Source organism: Mizuhopecten yessoensis, unplaced genomic scaffold (assembly GCF_002113885.1).
Source record: "Mizuhopecten yessoensis strain PY_sf001 unplaced genomic scaffold, ASM211388v2 scaffold10447, whole genome shotgun sequence".
Taxonomy (NCBI): Eukaryota; Metazoa; Mollusca; class Bivalvia; order Pectinida; family Pectinidae; genus Mizuhopecten; species Mizuhopecten yessoensis.
The window spans coordinates 1,542,193-1,555,594 of NW_018408551.1; the positions used below are offsets into that span (position 1 = coordinate 1,542,193).

General features: G+C 34.8%; 1 protein-coding gene across 2 annotated transcripts in view; it reads right to left on the bottom strand.

The window, feature by feature from the left end:
• The window catches only part of LOC110460672, a 39,621-nt gene extending 28,034 nt beyond the window's left edge, over window positions 1-11,587 (bottom strand). Inside the window, exons 1-2 of one of the 2 annotated variants that reach the window (XM_021513714.1) lie at window positions 11,120-11,587; window positions 8,510-8,518 (exon numbers count right to left, since the gene is read on the bottom strand). In XM_021513714.1, coding sequence (XP_021369389.1) covers window positions 8,510-8,518; window positions 11,120-11,198 — 88 coding nt within the window. In that variant the 5' untranslated portion in view covers window positions 11,199-11,587. The remainder of the gene's footprint in view (window positions 1-8,509; window positions 8,519-11,119) is intronic. The other variant, XM_021513715.1, reaches the window with a different exon arrangement.
• Window positions 11,588-13,402: the final 1,815 nt, after the last annotated feature.

Consider the following 13,402-nt stretch of genomic DNA (forward strand, 5'->3'; position numbering starts at 1 on the left):
GGGGGGGGGTAATGTAGAGATAGACTGAACAAAAACACAAGCAGACTCGGCACGTGTCAAAATAATTTCATACAAAAAAGTGAAATTTATCAAATTAATGGTTATGTTTTAAGGCAGCGATCAAGGGGTGCGGCCATTAAAAATGTCCATGCCCTGGACATGTGAAGGGTTTTATGTCAGTGTGCAAAAACCTTTCTATATATAAATGCGTCATTGAATTAAATAAGAAGATAGTACTGTTCTCTCGGTAGTTTGGTTAGAGCCGTCAGCATCCTAACGATATTTTACGATTCGCCTGAGAACCTGAGGCACATTTCATTCAATCAACATCCATTGTTTGCAATGCACAATCTACTGGCGGTCTTAATAAAGTATCAGGAGTCTCGCTAACTCCTGATGTCTGACCGACCCAACTCCAAGTATACAGAAAGCTTATCGGATGAATACACTTTTTTCATTATTTCTCCATCGAATATAGACAAATATCGTCGGGAATGCAATTTTAGGATAGCGACCCAATCATTGATCAGAACCACAGATAAGTGTGCATCACAACCATGTGTAAGATACAGCTGTATCATAGAACTGATCTTTATCAGTTTAATATATGGCTGACAGGAGTTTCCTGTTTCCTAGAACATAATATTGGCCACATAGAATAGCAACCCTGTAAATAATATAGATTAAAACAGATCATTTTATAGAAAAACTAATGGGTTTATTTTCTGTCCAAAATAATTGCTTTTAATCTAATCAATTGTTGATATAATCGTCGTGTTTAAAACTTATTTAAAACTTAAGAGATGGTAAAAGTAGTCAGTCTTCCCTAACCGGGTCTTGTCCTAACAGTGTTTGGATGTGGATATTATCGGTTGGGTCTAACATCAGAAGCCACTTGTTACCTCAAGTGAGACGTGCATACTTGTAAGTTAGAGGAAGCAGACAAGACGAGCCACGGGCAAAATGTATGTATATATCATAAGTCTTACAAAAGTACATTGTAGGACAAGGAAATATCTTCATGTACATTTACCATGGTTCAATTCGACATAAAACACTACCAGCGTTCAGTATTTTGCTGCCTGGTTATTGCACCTTAAGAATTTTACGCTGTCTGTCCCTTTGCTACTGTATGACCCCCTCAAAGATTCTCCGCGATTTATACCTCTGAAAACATTATCAATTTGCTTTTCATTTTGTTTCACTATATATCGTACGGGTTAGTTTCAGGAAAGGTGTATATTTATCAAAATTAAGTATGACGTTTCAACAGCATTGAAGACTGGCCTACAGTTCGCGGCCTGAAATGAAATTCGATGACAGTGAAGCGTTTTTACTGAGAGGACACATTATCATATTTAAATAAACGGTATTAATTTTTATTTGGTAAAAAAATGGTGAAACAATAATCAATTTTTAAATAAGACCGCCAATGTGTCCCTTTCCTTGATGCTATCAAATCCGCCTTAGATCCGACATAATGCTTTATAAGGCGAGTACAAATGCAATTCATTTTTAAAACAGTCATACGATAACATTGGTGAGACGCCGGCATATCTTGTTGAATATTTCCAGACTGGAACTACAGATATGGTACAGAGTGTGTATAACCAGTCCGTAATAGATTGATACTAACATGTTAAGCGCACGTGATACTGTCACAACGACCCGATAGTTTCTCGCCTTCCACGCATCCGGAACGCATTGACTGTACAACATCACGAAAGCCTAAAATCTGTAGAGCAGAAAACGGAAGAAATCCTGACTAGACAAAACACATTTGAATTCACTTTCATTTGTTGTTTTGAAGCTATTTTATATAAACAAAGCGGACGTTTGCATGTCCGTGTCTTTTATACTGAAATAGTATTTCCTGAAGATAAAAGCAGAATGAAATTAAGGTGAGATGGAAACAGATCTACGACTATTGTCAGTGGGTGGTTATTTACGTCCGGATAGACGACGCCGTGTTGCCATTGTCTACATATCTCATAGCGGTACTTGTCGCTGATGGTAACACCCATTATTAGACTCGACATAAATGTGTGTCCATTGTAATGACAGAGAGAAGAAAATATGTAAAGGTTCCCTTTCATGACTGCTTGATAAACGTTTTGTTAAAAGCAAATAACAGTGAATACAAATTATTATCAAAGCAATCCCACACATCGCTTACTGCTTAATAAGCGTTGGAGTGGAACACTTTTTGTATGGTACATATGTCATTGGTTAATAGCCCCTTGAGGAAGCGCATTTCATACAGAGCTTAGTTAAGTACTTTACTTTTGGTATTAACATAGTGCACCTATATGGTCTCAGAGTAAATTTTCTTATTCAGGTTTTGAAAGTTTGCTATTTCTCCTCGACTGTGTACAGATTATATAATACATATGTAGTATACTCGGGTATTCACAAAATAGTAAAGAAAGTATTTTGCATTATTCAACCAGTACTTTCATCTTCAACCAAACTGCAATTCAATAAGGAAAGCACTATATTTGGGTATATAAGGTCTACTAATGCTCATTACAATCTGACCTACCTCTCACTCACTCCGTTGATAGGCTAAGCTATCCCAACATTCTTTTGTTACAAACATAGACATTGACTAGGAGTTTACAGTGTTGTACATGCATCATGCTGGTGAAACATGACCCGTTGTACACAATGACGTTTAGGAACACTCGACATGAGCGAGATAATACCTGCAACGAAACCGCATGCATTCACAATTACCATTTACAGATCTGTAGTGGTCATGTGGTGAAAAAACCTTCCAAATCGGTAGAAAATATTTGACGGGGAGGTACGAAGCCTAAAATACACCAGCACCCCCATATATTGTCGCCGACCTATGTCTATTTTATTTCTAGATTCAATTTGAGTTTCATTATTAACTCTAACCAGTAGGTTCCACCAGTAAACGCAATGGTAACCCGAATGCATAACATCTAAGTAAGTTGCAGTGTAACAAATTGCCTTCGTAATATCCCTGTAACCATTTCAAGTCCAATGCGCAACATTCTCTATCGTTTGACCATTGCAAGCATTTTATGTACACTTCATTGGATGGACGTTTATCAGTCATAACCAATTTGTGATTAATTTACAATAATATACTCAGTATTTTTTGTTTGATTGAATTTTACAAAGATTTAAGGAATATAGTCAAAAGCTCTGAGTGTTTTTTTGTCGTGGTCAATCATTTTCAGGAATTTACACGGTAACTACGTCTGGTTATCAGGCAAATAAGTCTGTTATCAGGCAAATAAGTCTGGTTATCAGGCAAATAAGTCTGGTTATCAGGCAAATAAGTCTGGTTATCAGGCTCATTAACTCGGCTTATTCTGATGTTCTATATCGGGTTATGATAACTTATTTGTCTCATGATAATTAAGTCGACCTTTCATGATCATTTAAGTCAACTAATCGTAAATGGTCGATTTACGAAATATTCATCAAGATAAACCGACTTAGTTACATTTCTGTATCTTTAACTCAATTAAAATGATGGTTAAATTGAATGATAATTTCATTTGGTTTTAATACTCATGATATAGCGGCTAAATTATTATTTATCAAATTTAGTTATCGTTATAAGTCGACGAATAATAAATTGCAGGCATAATTATTATCGACTTGAATCTACTTGTGGAAGAATGTGCATCCATTAGAATAAATTGAAGTCGATTTAATGCGCAGGAATTGTATTGTATTGTTTTGAAAACTCATCCATTAATAATAAGCCTTTGCATTGGATGTTTGCGGGGCAGCAATGCTCGATAATATTGTTTACAGAGCTACTTAAGTGTTTGTATTTATGTTGAATGTACCCGTCTTCTCTATTGTTCTACATTGTACTTGTCTGCGGATCGATAACCATAGTTGTCTCATTTGATTTGTATTTCATATCGATCTATCTGTAAATATTTGACGGACAAACAAAGGTACCCCTGTGCTGTGTACGCCTTTTGTATGACACGAATCATTGCCCACCAGAGGAAAAACAAACCCTGTGCTTACTACTTTCATAGTAAGAAATCAAAGAGAGTTGGCAAATGTTCTGTTAGCTTAACACATTGCTTTCTTAATTTTCGAAATGAATACTCAATAAATTAGTGTGTTTTTTTAAAGTAATACGTCTTTGGTTTCTGGCGATCAGTTGGAGTTTTGGAACATACAATGTTAATAGTGTTTTCTCCATACGCCTTCTTGATAAAAAGTTGCGTTGTACAAAAAGTAAACTTATTGACGTTTATAATGAATAGGTATGTAACGAGGTAATAACCAAATCAGTTCTAGATAGCAGTGTGAAACCCTGACATAATCAAATATGATATACAATACTCTATTACAATTGTACATCAAGTGTAATTAACTAAACATACTGAAATATTGACACCATATGTCGCAATATGTGTATTGGACCTTGTCAGCTCTCTGTTATTGTTTACATTTTAAGAGAATAAACCAAACAAATCTTGTAGATTGAACAAAATTGAGGACTGTTAAGTAACATATTACTGTAATGTTCGAGGTACTTCGATATGATAAACATTAAAGTAATAATATATCTTTACAATATTACGAACTTTTGATATCAAGTTTCATTGTCATAATTAAAGACACATCATTTTCATTAGTGAAATATGGCTTTCCAAAAATTATCCCTCCTAAGTAAATGGTTCAAATTATTATGAGCCTTAACATCGCATGCAATTGGCTAAAAAAATCGTCAGTTAATCGTATCATCACCAATGAGTGACTGGCAACACACCTGTTAGAAAACATCAACCGTCGGTTACTGGTAAATGTAAATCATCAACCGTCAGAAACTGGTCAATGAAAATCATCAACCGTCAATAACTGGTCAATGTAAAACTGTAACCGCTGTAACTGGTCAAAGTAAATCATCAATTGTCAGTATCCGGTCAATGCAAATCATCAACCGTCAGTATCCGGTCAAAGTAAATCATCAACCGTCAATAACTGGTCGATGCAAAACTTTAACCGCTGTAACTGGTCAAAGTAAATCATCAATTGTCAGTATCCGGTCAATGCAAATCATCAACAGTCAGTATCGGGTCAAAGTAAATCATCAACCGTCAAAAACTGGTCGATGTAAATCTTTAACCGCTTTAACTGGTCAAAGTAAATCATCAAACGTCAATGCAAATCATCAACCGTCAGTATCCAGTCAATGTAAATCATCAACCGTCAGAAACTGGTCGATGTATATCTTTAACCGCTGTAACTGGTCAAAGTAAATCATCAAACGTCAGTATCCGGTCAATGCAAATCATCAACCGTCCGTAGCTAGTCAATGTAAATCAGCAGCCGTCAGTATCCGGTCGATGTGAAACTTTAACCGCTGTAACTGGGCAATGCAAATCATCAACCGTCAGTATCCGGTCAAAGCAAATCAAAAACCGTCAGTAGCTAGTCAATGTAAATCATCAACCGTTAGTAGCTAGTCAATGTAAATCATCAACCGTCAGTAGCTAGTCAATGCAAATCATCAACCGTCAGTAACTGGTAGATGTTAAGCATCAACCGTCAGACACTGGTCAATGTAAATCATCAACCGTCAGAAACTGGTCAATGCAAATCATCAACCGTCAGTAGCTAGTCAATGTAAATCATCAACCGTCAGTAACTGGTAGATGTTAAGCATCAACCGTCAGAAACTGGTAGATGTTAAGCATCAACCGTCAGTAACTGGTAGATTTTAAGCATCAACCGTCAGTAACTTGTAGATGTTAATCATCAACCGTCAGTAACTTGTCAATGTGCATATCAACCGTCAGTAGCTAGTCAATTTAAATCATCAACCGTCAGTAACTAGTCAATGTACATATCAACCGTCAGTAGCTGGTCAATGTAAGTCTACAATCGTAAGTATCTGGCCAATGTTAATCATCAACCGTCAGTAATTGGTGAATGTAAATCATCAGTCATCAATAACTGGTCAATGTTATTATCAACCGTCAGTAACTGGCTACTTTACCCGTCAATAATTTGCTCTTGAAAATGACATGTAACATCCCTGCGTAACTGGTTATTGTTCATCAACAATTGCCAGTTATGACCAATTGTGATTTTGCACCCAATAGTCAGTAACTGATTACCATTACTTATATTCTTCAGGGACTTACTACTGATTGCCATTAGTTACAATTTACTGTTTATTAACATCAATCAGTAACTGGCTCCCGTATATGAAAATAAATAAGTTATTAGTTACCTTAAATCATCACCCACCGTTACTAGCTATTGTTAATACCCAGCCGTCAGTAACTGACTATTGTCAATTACCCACTGTTATTAACTGGCTACCACATCCGTCAGGATTTTTCTGCAGTAAATCAACACCTGTCACTAATTTCATAACGGGCTTCAGCACCTGTCTGTAACTATGACAGTAGTATGGGACTTCCATTGTTCAAAGGTTCAGGTCCAATTTAAACATTTTCCAACCTTGACTGATTCATTAACAATGTAGATTCAGAGAGCATGAGTGACAGCTATTCCATGAGAAATGAACTTGAAAGAACCTGTATTAGTTAAAAAGAATATTTATAAATGTATATCCATTACTGTAGTATATTATGGTTGAGTTCTGCCTGGTACAAAATAATAAAGAACACCCACCATGTAATTGACAATAAATAAATAACATCAGTGATAGAGCATAGTAAGCTAAAAGCAGTGTTAAATACACACAATGACATACCAGACACTAAGCACCATATGTGTGTGCTTAAATGACTACTTGTTTTGTGGTAGTGAATAGTGCGTCAATTATCAAAGGACACATTTATTTTAGATAATAGCCAGCGTGTCTATCATAACATACATACTCACACTTGCTTTGTAGTAATGACTAGTGTGGCTTTTACCACAACAAACAAACAAATGTAGGTATTACTACTGTGACAATTATCACAAGGGACACAGTTTTTAATTGTTAGTGCAATTATCAAAGACAAACTGTATGTTGAATAATAGCTGGTGTGTCAATTATCACAACAGACACAAACTTCCTTTGTGGTAACTGCTAGTGCGTCAATTATAGAATCAATTATCACAACAGAAATGTCTTTACTTTGTAGTAATTACTAGTGCGTCAGTTATCACAGGAAAAAGTAATGTTGAATAATAGCTGGCGTGTCAATTATCACAACAAACTAGCACTGCCTTTGTAGTAATAACTAGTGCGTCAATTATCACATGACAACCATGTTGAACAATAGCTAGCGTGTCAATTATCAAAAAAGACAAACACTTCCTTTGTAGTTCTAACTAGTGCGTCAATTATCAAGCAATAATCACAAGAGAAACATTTTCCTTTTGTAGAAATTACTATCTGACAACAGTGTTATAGTAATGAATATTGCGCCAATATACAGAAAAGAAACACTTTGTTTTGTAGTTATAACTAGGATGCCAATTATCACAGCAGACAAACAATATATTTGGTGTAGTAATGATTAGTATGTCACCTATGAAAGCAGACAGACATTCTATTTTATAATATAACTATGACTAACTAAGTCATTTATCACAATAGGCAAACACGTAAAGTTTTGAAATCAAAATTGTTGTTACCATCATTATCTGTTGCTGCTGATTCATCACTTGTATTAATTTGTTAACACTGAACTATATCTTCATTTCAGATGAAACATTTACACGTATCAACCATTCATTTTGTTCAGCAAGAGTCATTTAACTTAACGATAAAAAAGATCAAAACTGCCAGACATGCAGTACTTATACATACACAGATCAAGCATGAAACAATTTTGATTTCAATATAAAGGACTGTCCTCGATAAGTAGTGCTACATAGTGTTAATACTAAACTGTGATTAGACTTTTCTAACTACCAACATACATGATTAGCATACTTGTTTTATATTGTGCTAAACACTAACACATCGGCATTGCATCTACTTGCATGGGTATCTGATTTTGATTACATTTTGATTAAGATACATACAGTGGCATGCAGTAAACTAAAAATGGTCATCAACACAGTGTCAGCAAAGTATTTCAGCAAACCTGGACTATCTTATCTAAGGTCGATTGCTGGTAAGGGGTGATATGATGACTAGTTTTGTAAACAGGGTCAAGTTGTATGAGTAAAATCAATGAATTTAGATATTTACGCACTTGAAGATAACTACGTCCTGGTTTGCTGAAAACTCAAATATGGCCAAACACATACGCTGGTATTACACTGTGTTTAACTTGTAGCGTTATCAGTGCTAAGTAGTTGGCATTTACGTACATATTATTCTGTGATTTGTCAACATATTTCGTGATATATACTTTCAAATAATTGAGTATTACATGACTACTCTGTGAATGTCTGCACGATATTGAGAAATACTACACTGTAAGTATGCATATGAATATATAGATATGTGAGTGCATGGTTATATACTAATCGTAGCTAAACATATATCTATCTACTTTTCTATGCGTTTGTTCTAGCAGATTCATACCTCTCCAGCCTGAAAAAATTAAATAGATAATGTAAAATAATTAAATAAAAAGCATAAATCCAATACAAAGACATAGAATATTAAAGCATTTATATAAAACTTGATAAAATATATACAAAATAGAATGGGTAATGAGGAACTGCTATCTCGGAAATATGCTTCTCAGTTTCGTTGATACATAAATTATGCTAATGGACGGAACTAAACAACGTAGCTTAAGAAGTCAGATAAGGAAAAAAGGGTGACATCATCACTGACGTCATTTTTCTAGGCGTCAATGAAGACTTAAGATCCATTACATTTCCTTCCTTTAATGATAATAAAGATAAGAAGCTACTGATGACTAATCATAACACTGCCTATGACGGTATTCGACTATTTCAAATTAGTATGTAAATGTTTATTGCAAAACTTAATTTGAACGTTGAATGATATCATTTGCATATCTATCTCATTAACATATCTAACCAAAAAACCACTACTGATATTAGGATAGTAACAGGAACTCCGTATTATATGCAACGCAAGTGAGAAATCGAAACGATCAAAGGAGAAGATTCGTGTTTCGTATAGCAATTCACGGAATAAAGGCACCATTGACAATTTATCGATTTCTTTTTACCTAATTTTAAGATAAAACTTGTGTTAACACTGATCCTGGTATTGTCCTCCTGACATATCACTCCCCGCGTACCTGACTGAATGCCTTAAATGGCATTTACCTTAAGCCGTGTAGATGCCTGATAAAACAGACAGAAATCAATTTCACCCGTCAGCAAAAGCCGTACTATCTATCAGGAAGCAACGAGAATCATTTACATGATATCGGCCATTTCATAAATAAAGATAATATTCAGGTTTACTCGACCGTCGGTATTGTTTCCTGAGGTGGGATATGTTTTTTCTTAGCTGGTCGGAACGACGCCTTGTGTGTTAATTCTATACCTGCTATGCCGATACTCTCTCCTTCATAAGTCTACGAACAACTTCACACATCTGTTCCCCTTTATGTGATTGAAATTCATATTGAATTCATCAAGAGGAATTATTCCACCACAGCGTTATAACAGTACTTTCTATAATTGAATCATGTAGGTTATTTGAGATGACGAAATTGTCCCAACCAATAATGGGCTAAACATGCATTTTATAATATGAGGTATAAAGCACCGCTACTAAACGCGATCATTTCCAAAACTAGAACGTATATCCTCAGTATTCGACGCCTTTGACATACGTCTTACATTATTTGAATATGTCTGTCCTATTTGATGTTCATGTATGACACCAGTTTGATGTCTCTGTAAATATGTTAGAGAGCACCATCGAGCTATTCCTCTGTAAATATGTTAGAGAGCACCATCGAGGTATTCCTTTGTAAAAACGACTCAAAGTAACCGTTTGGAACATGATCATATAATCATAGCAATATCAGAACCTAAACGCGCAGTTATTCGGAGTTTTCCCAAAGGAAACACGTCTTTCTTTTCAATTTCAATTTCCAATAGCGTCTTGCGATTTGGATACTAATGGATTTCCTATTTCTATTGGAGAATCGACACGTTTGGCTGACAACTTGATATGATATGTACTGTAATAGAAAACTGAATCTTTGGTGACAGAACAGATGTATTTAGAACGGTAGCACTTTTTTGGTATATGTTTGTAGACAATAAACACTATGCTGCCGTACCGATGATCAAATAACTACACATGTATTTCATTAATCTACATGTTAACGACATCTAATTTACAATGATGCACGCATTAATATGTCATATATCTAAAAGACATTGATACAATCACGTTAAAGCAGCTTCAATGCGTGCTATCTTTTATACCTAACCTTACTTATAATTACGTCAATGAAAACCAATTATCACCTTTTTTAATGAATACGAAAGTGTGAAAAATAGCGCGACTATTCTAAAATACTATAGATTAAACTCCGCGGGGTTGTTCTATCTAAAACAATCATTGCTTTGACATATCGACCTCATCAAATGCATAGTATTTAAGTATATACAATACTCCATTGGAATGCTTTTACTGCGGGTGACGATAGGCATCTTAGTTGGAATTTCGACTATATCGTGTCTGAATTAACGCGCCTCTGTATAATCAAACCTTACGTCGTGGAATCTAAGTATTGTTAATTTTATTGTTCTTTCATTGCCTTCTCAATCGACGAGGCCATACAGAAGTAATTTACTTTGGCAAATTACTTATCAATACATTTCTTTATATCTAAGCATAGCTAGTAGTTTAGTTATACATGTCTTTGTTATAGTTAACAATCTAATTTTTGCTGATTCTATATGATGTAATGACAGTGTGCATGGTTATCATACACGAAACTACCCATATAATATAATTAAATGATAGTTTTATTGATAGTCTTTTGTGAAATACCATCTTACTTATCATTATTTATAATATTCCACAGTTAACAAAATTCTGTTAATACGACCAATTTCTTGAATATGTGCGACTATAGTTGACACTCTCTCCCATCAACGTTTTCAAGAACAGGAAAACATATCCAAAATACAAAAATAAAAACTCTACTTTCCAAAATTAAAACATGCAATGTTACATTTCAAAACTTACCTGCTGATACTGATGAAAAATTAACGGATAGATATACACAACATGTCGCAGCAAATAACCAGATACACCTGTGGTTCATCTTTAGCTGTCAGTCTCAACTCAAAGTTCCAAAGTAACTGCCAACAGGTGTGTGAGATCTCCAACAAAGGTAACTGTTAACGTTTCTTTTAAGTCTTTAAATATGTACAGTTTGGATAGGCCTTGTATAGTTGTGCGTTCTAGGAACGTGCCTTGTATTGCCAAACGTTAGTTGTTCCTCTTTGGTATAAAACTTTTTAAATCACTGATATTTGTGTAGAGTGTTTATAGTTAACGAAAACAATCGCGTGCCGACTAAGAAGTATAGTTTTTAGTGCTTACCGCCCCCGTGAACGGCATACATTGACACTACCTAGCCCAGTAAAGGGATGGTCAGGAATCATGGATCGGTTTATCAGACTGAGCAAAGAGACAAGGTATTGGATATTGGCTGGCTAGGGGGGAGGCCTCGCTGTACAAACACGCGCGGTTTCACTATTATTGATTGCTAATAGATGTATAGTAATCCACTACGACTGTTACGTCAGCTCATGGTACACGATTCTCGCCCCTTCACACTTTTTTCATGGCCAATAAGGGCAAAATATGAATACAATTAGTGGTTCGCAGCGATGCCCTTATGTCGCAGTTAACAAGCGTTATTTGGTAACTTTTATTCTTCATCGCTTCATAAAATGTTATTCCGTTGTATCAATATGCTAGAAATGTACTGAATATGCAGTTTGCTGGCTACCAAAAGTGGTGTTGAATTATCTCTTTTAAAATTTGGACTTTTCGAAAAACCATTTCATATCTACTCGAAATGTTGAATCAGAAAGTGTTACATCCAGGGCACTTGCAATGGTAATACAGTTTAATTTTACATTTAAAATAAATTAAAAATTAAGAATTAATTAATATCGCATAGCTGATTTTTTAATGCAATTTGTTGGCTTGAAATTTTGCCATTGATCATCTTCCCGAGGTTCCCAATTTTACGGCAGATTTCCTAATTTTCGTGATTCGATTGTATAACCAATGCGATACACCCAGTTGTCCCTTTATAAGCGTACAATTTCATGTCCTGTGGAACAGTAAATACATTTTATAAAAAGATGAACATTTAAGCTACATTTTTTTTCATTAGTATTTTAACTTAAGCAATCTTTTGACCATGTGGGTCCGACAATCGCCGAAATTAAGCTTTAATGGTATGCTACACTTTATCTGTGAGTTCTCACTAGAAGGGAAATATGACAATCGTAAGATTTCCTGTCCAATGTGAAATTTCCTTAAAACCATTATTATTGTTATATATGACACGTATAAGTAGTATTACTTAGGAACAAATACCAAGTTTTCTGATGGATTTATGACTGTCTATAATCCTAGTTGCTTGCGACGTGACGTTGTTTCCAGTTGTCTGATTTTAAAATACATTGTCATTTGTTTTTATCAATTGGCAACTTCTTGAATTCTTTATAAGCTTTATTCAGGGGATGTGTTTTAAATAACAGATATTTTTTATTTTTATTTTCATATAATGGTTTTATAAATATCATAATACTGTTTATGTTGCATATGCATTTATATGCTACCTGCAAATTTGAACATAAATAACATGATTTTCCCAACAGAAGGCAACAATATCGAAAAAAAAGGTGAGATAGGTTTTTACTTTATCTTTTATATTACGTTATACATGTCGTTACTTTTTATTGGTTTTTATTCTTATGTATCATTACAGTGTCGTCATCAAATAATGTAAGCTTAACGGATTGTGCACCACCTTAATGATTCAAGATGTTTCCCTATCAGCACGTCATTACTGCAGTCAGTTATATGTCGACATTAAGCATTATAAAGGCTAAAGAAATATAAATGGAATTGATGCATGCTAATCCTAACATGCAAATCACCATTAAACGTTTTATTCCCGTCAGAATAGACGGCATACGCATGCATGCATTATGAATGTTAGTGTACCAAATATTGATACACAGTTTTCATTGCAAAACAACACTGTCACGAAAGCAATCAGTCATGAATACGTAATATAACACTAATAACTATCAATACAAACAGGTGCATTATATAAACCAAAGTTTACCGCTTTTGACGCGTATTATTTGTGTGTCTAATACTTTGTCCTTCTGTCTTCATAAACAAATGTGTATTGGGTTTGCCTCTTGGTATTTTGGATGTTGTTTCTCTGTCGTTCTGTCAGTAAACACAAAGAGTATCAGCATTTAACTTGTGCGTGTT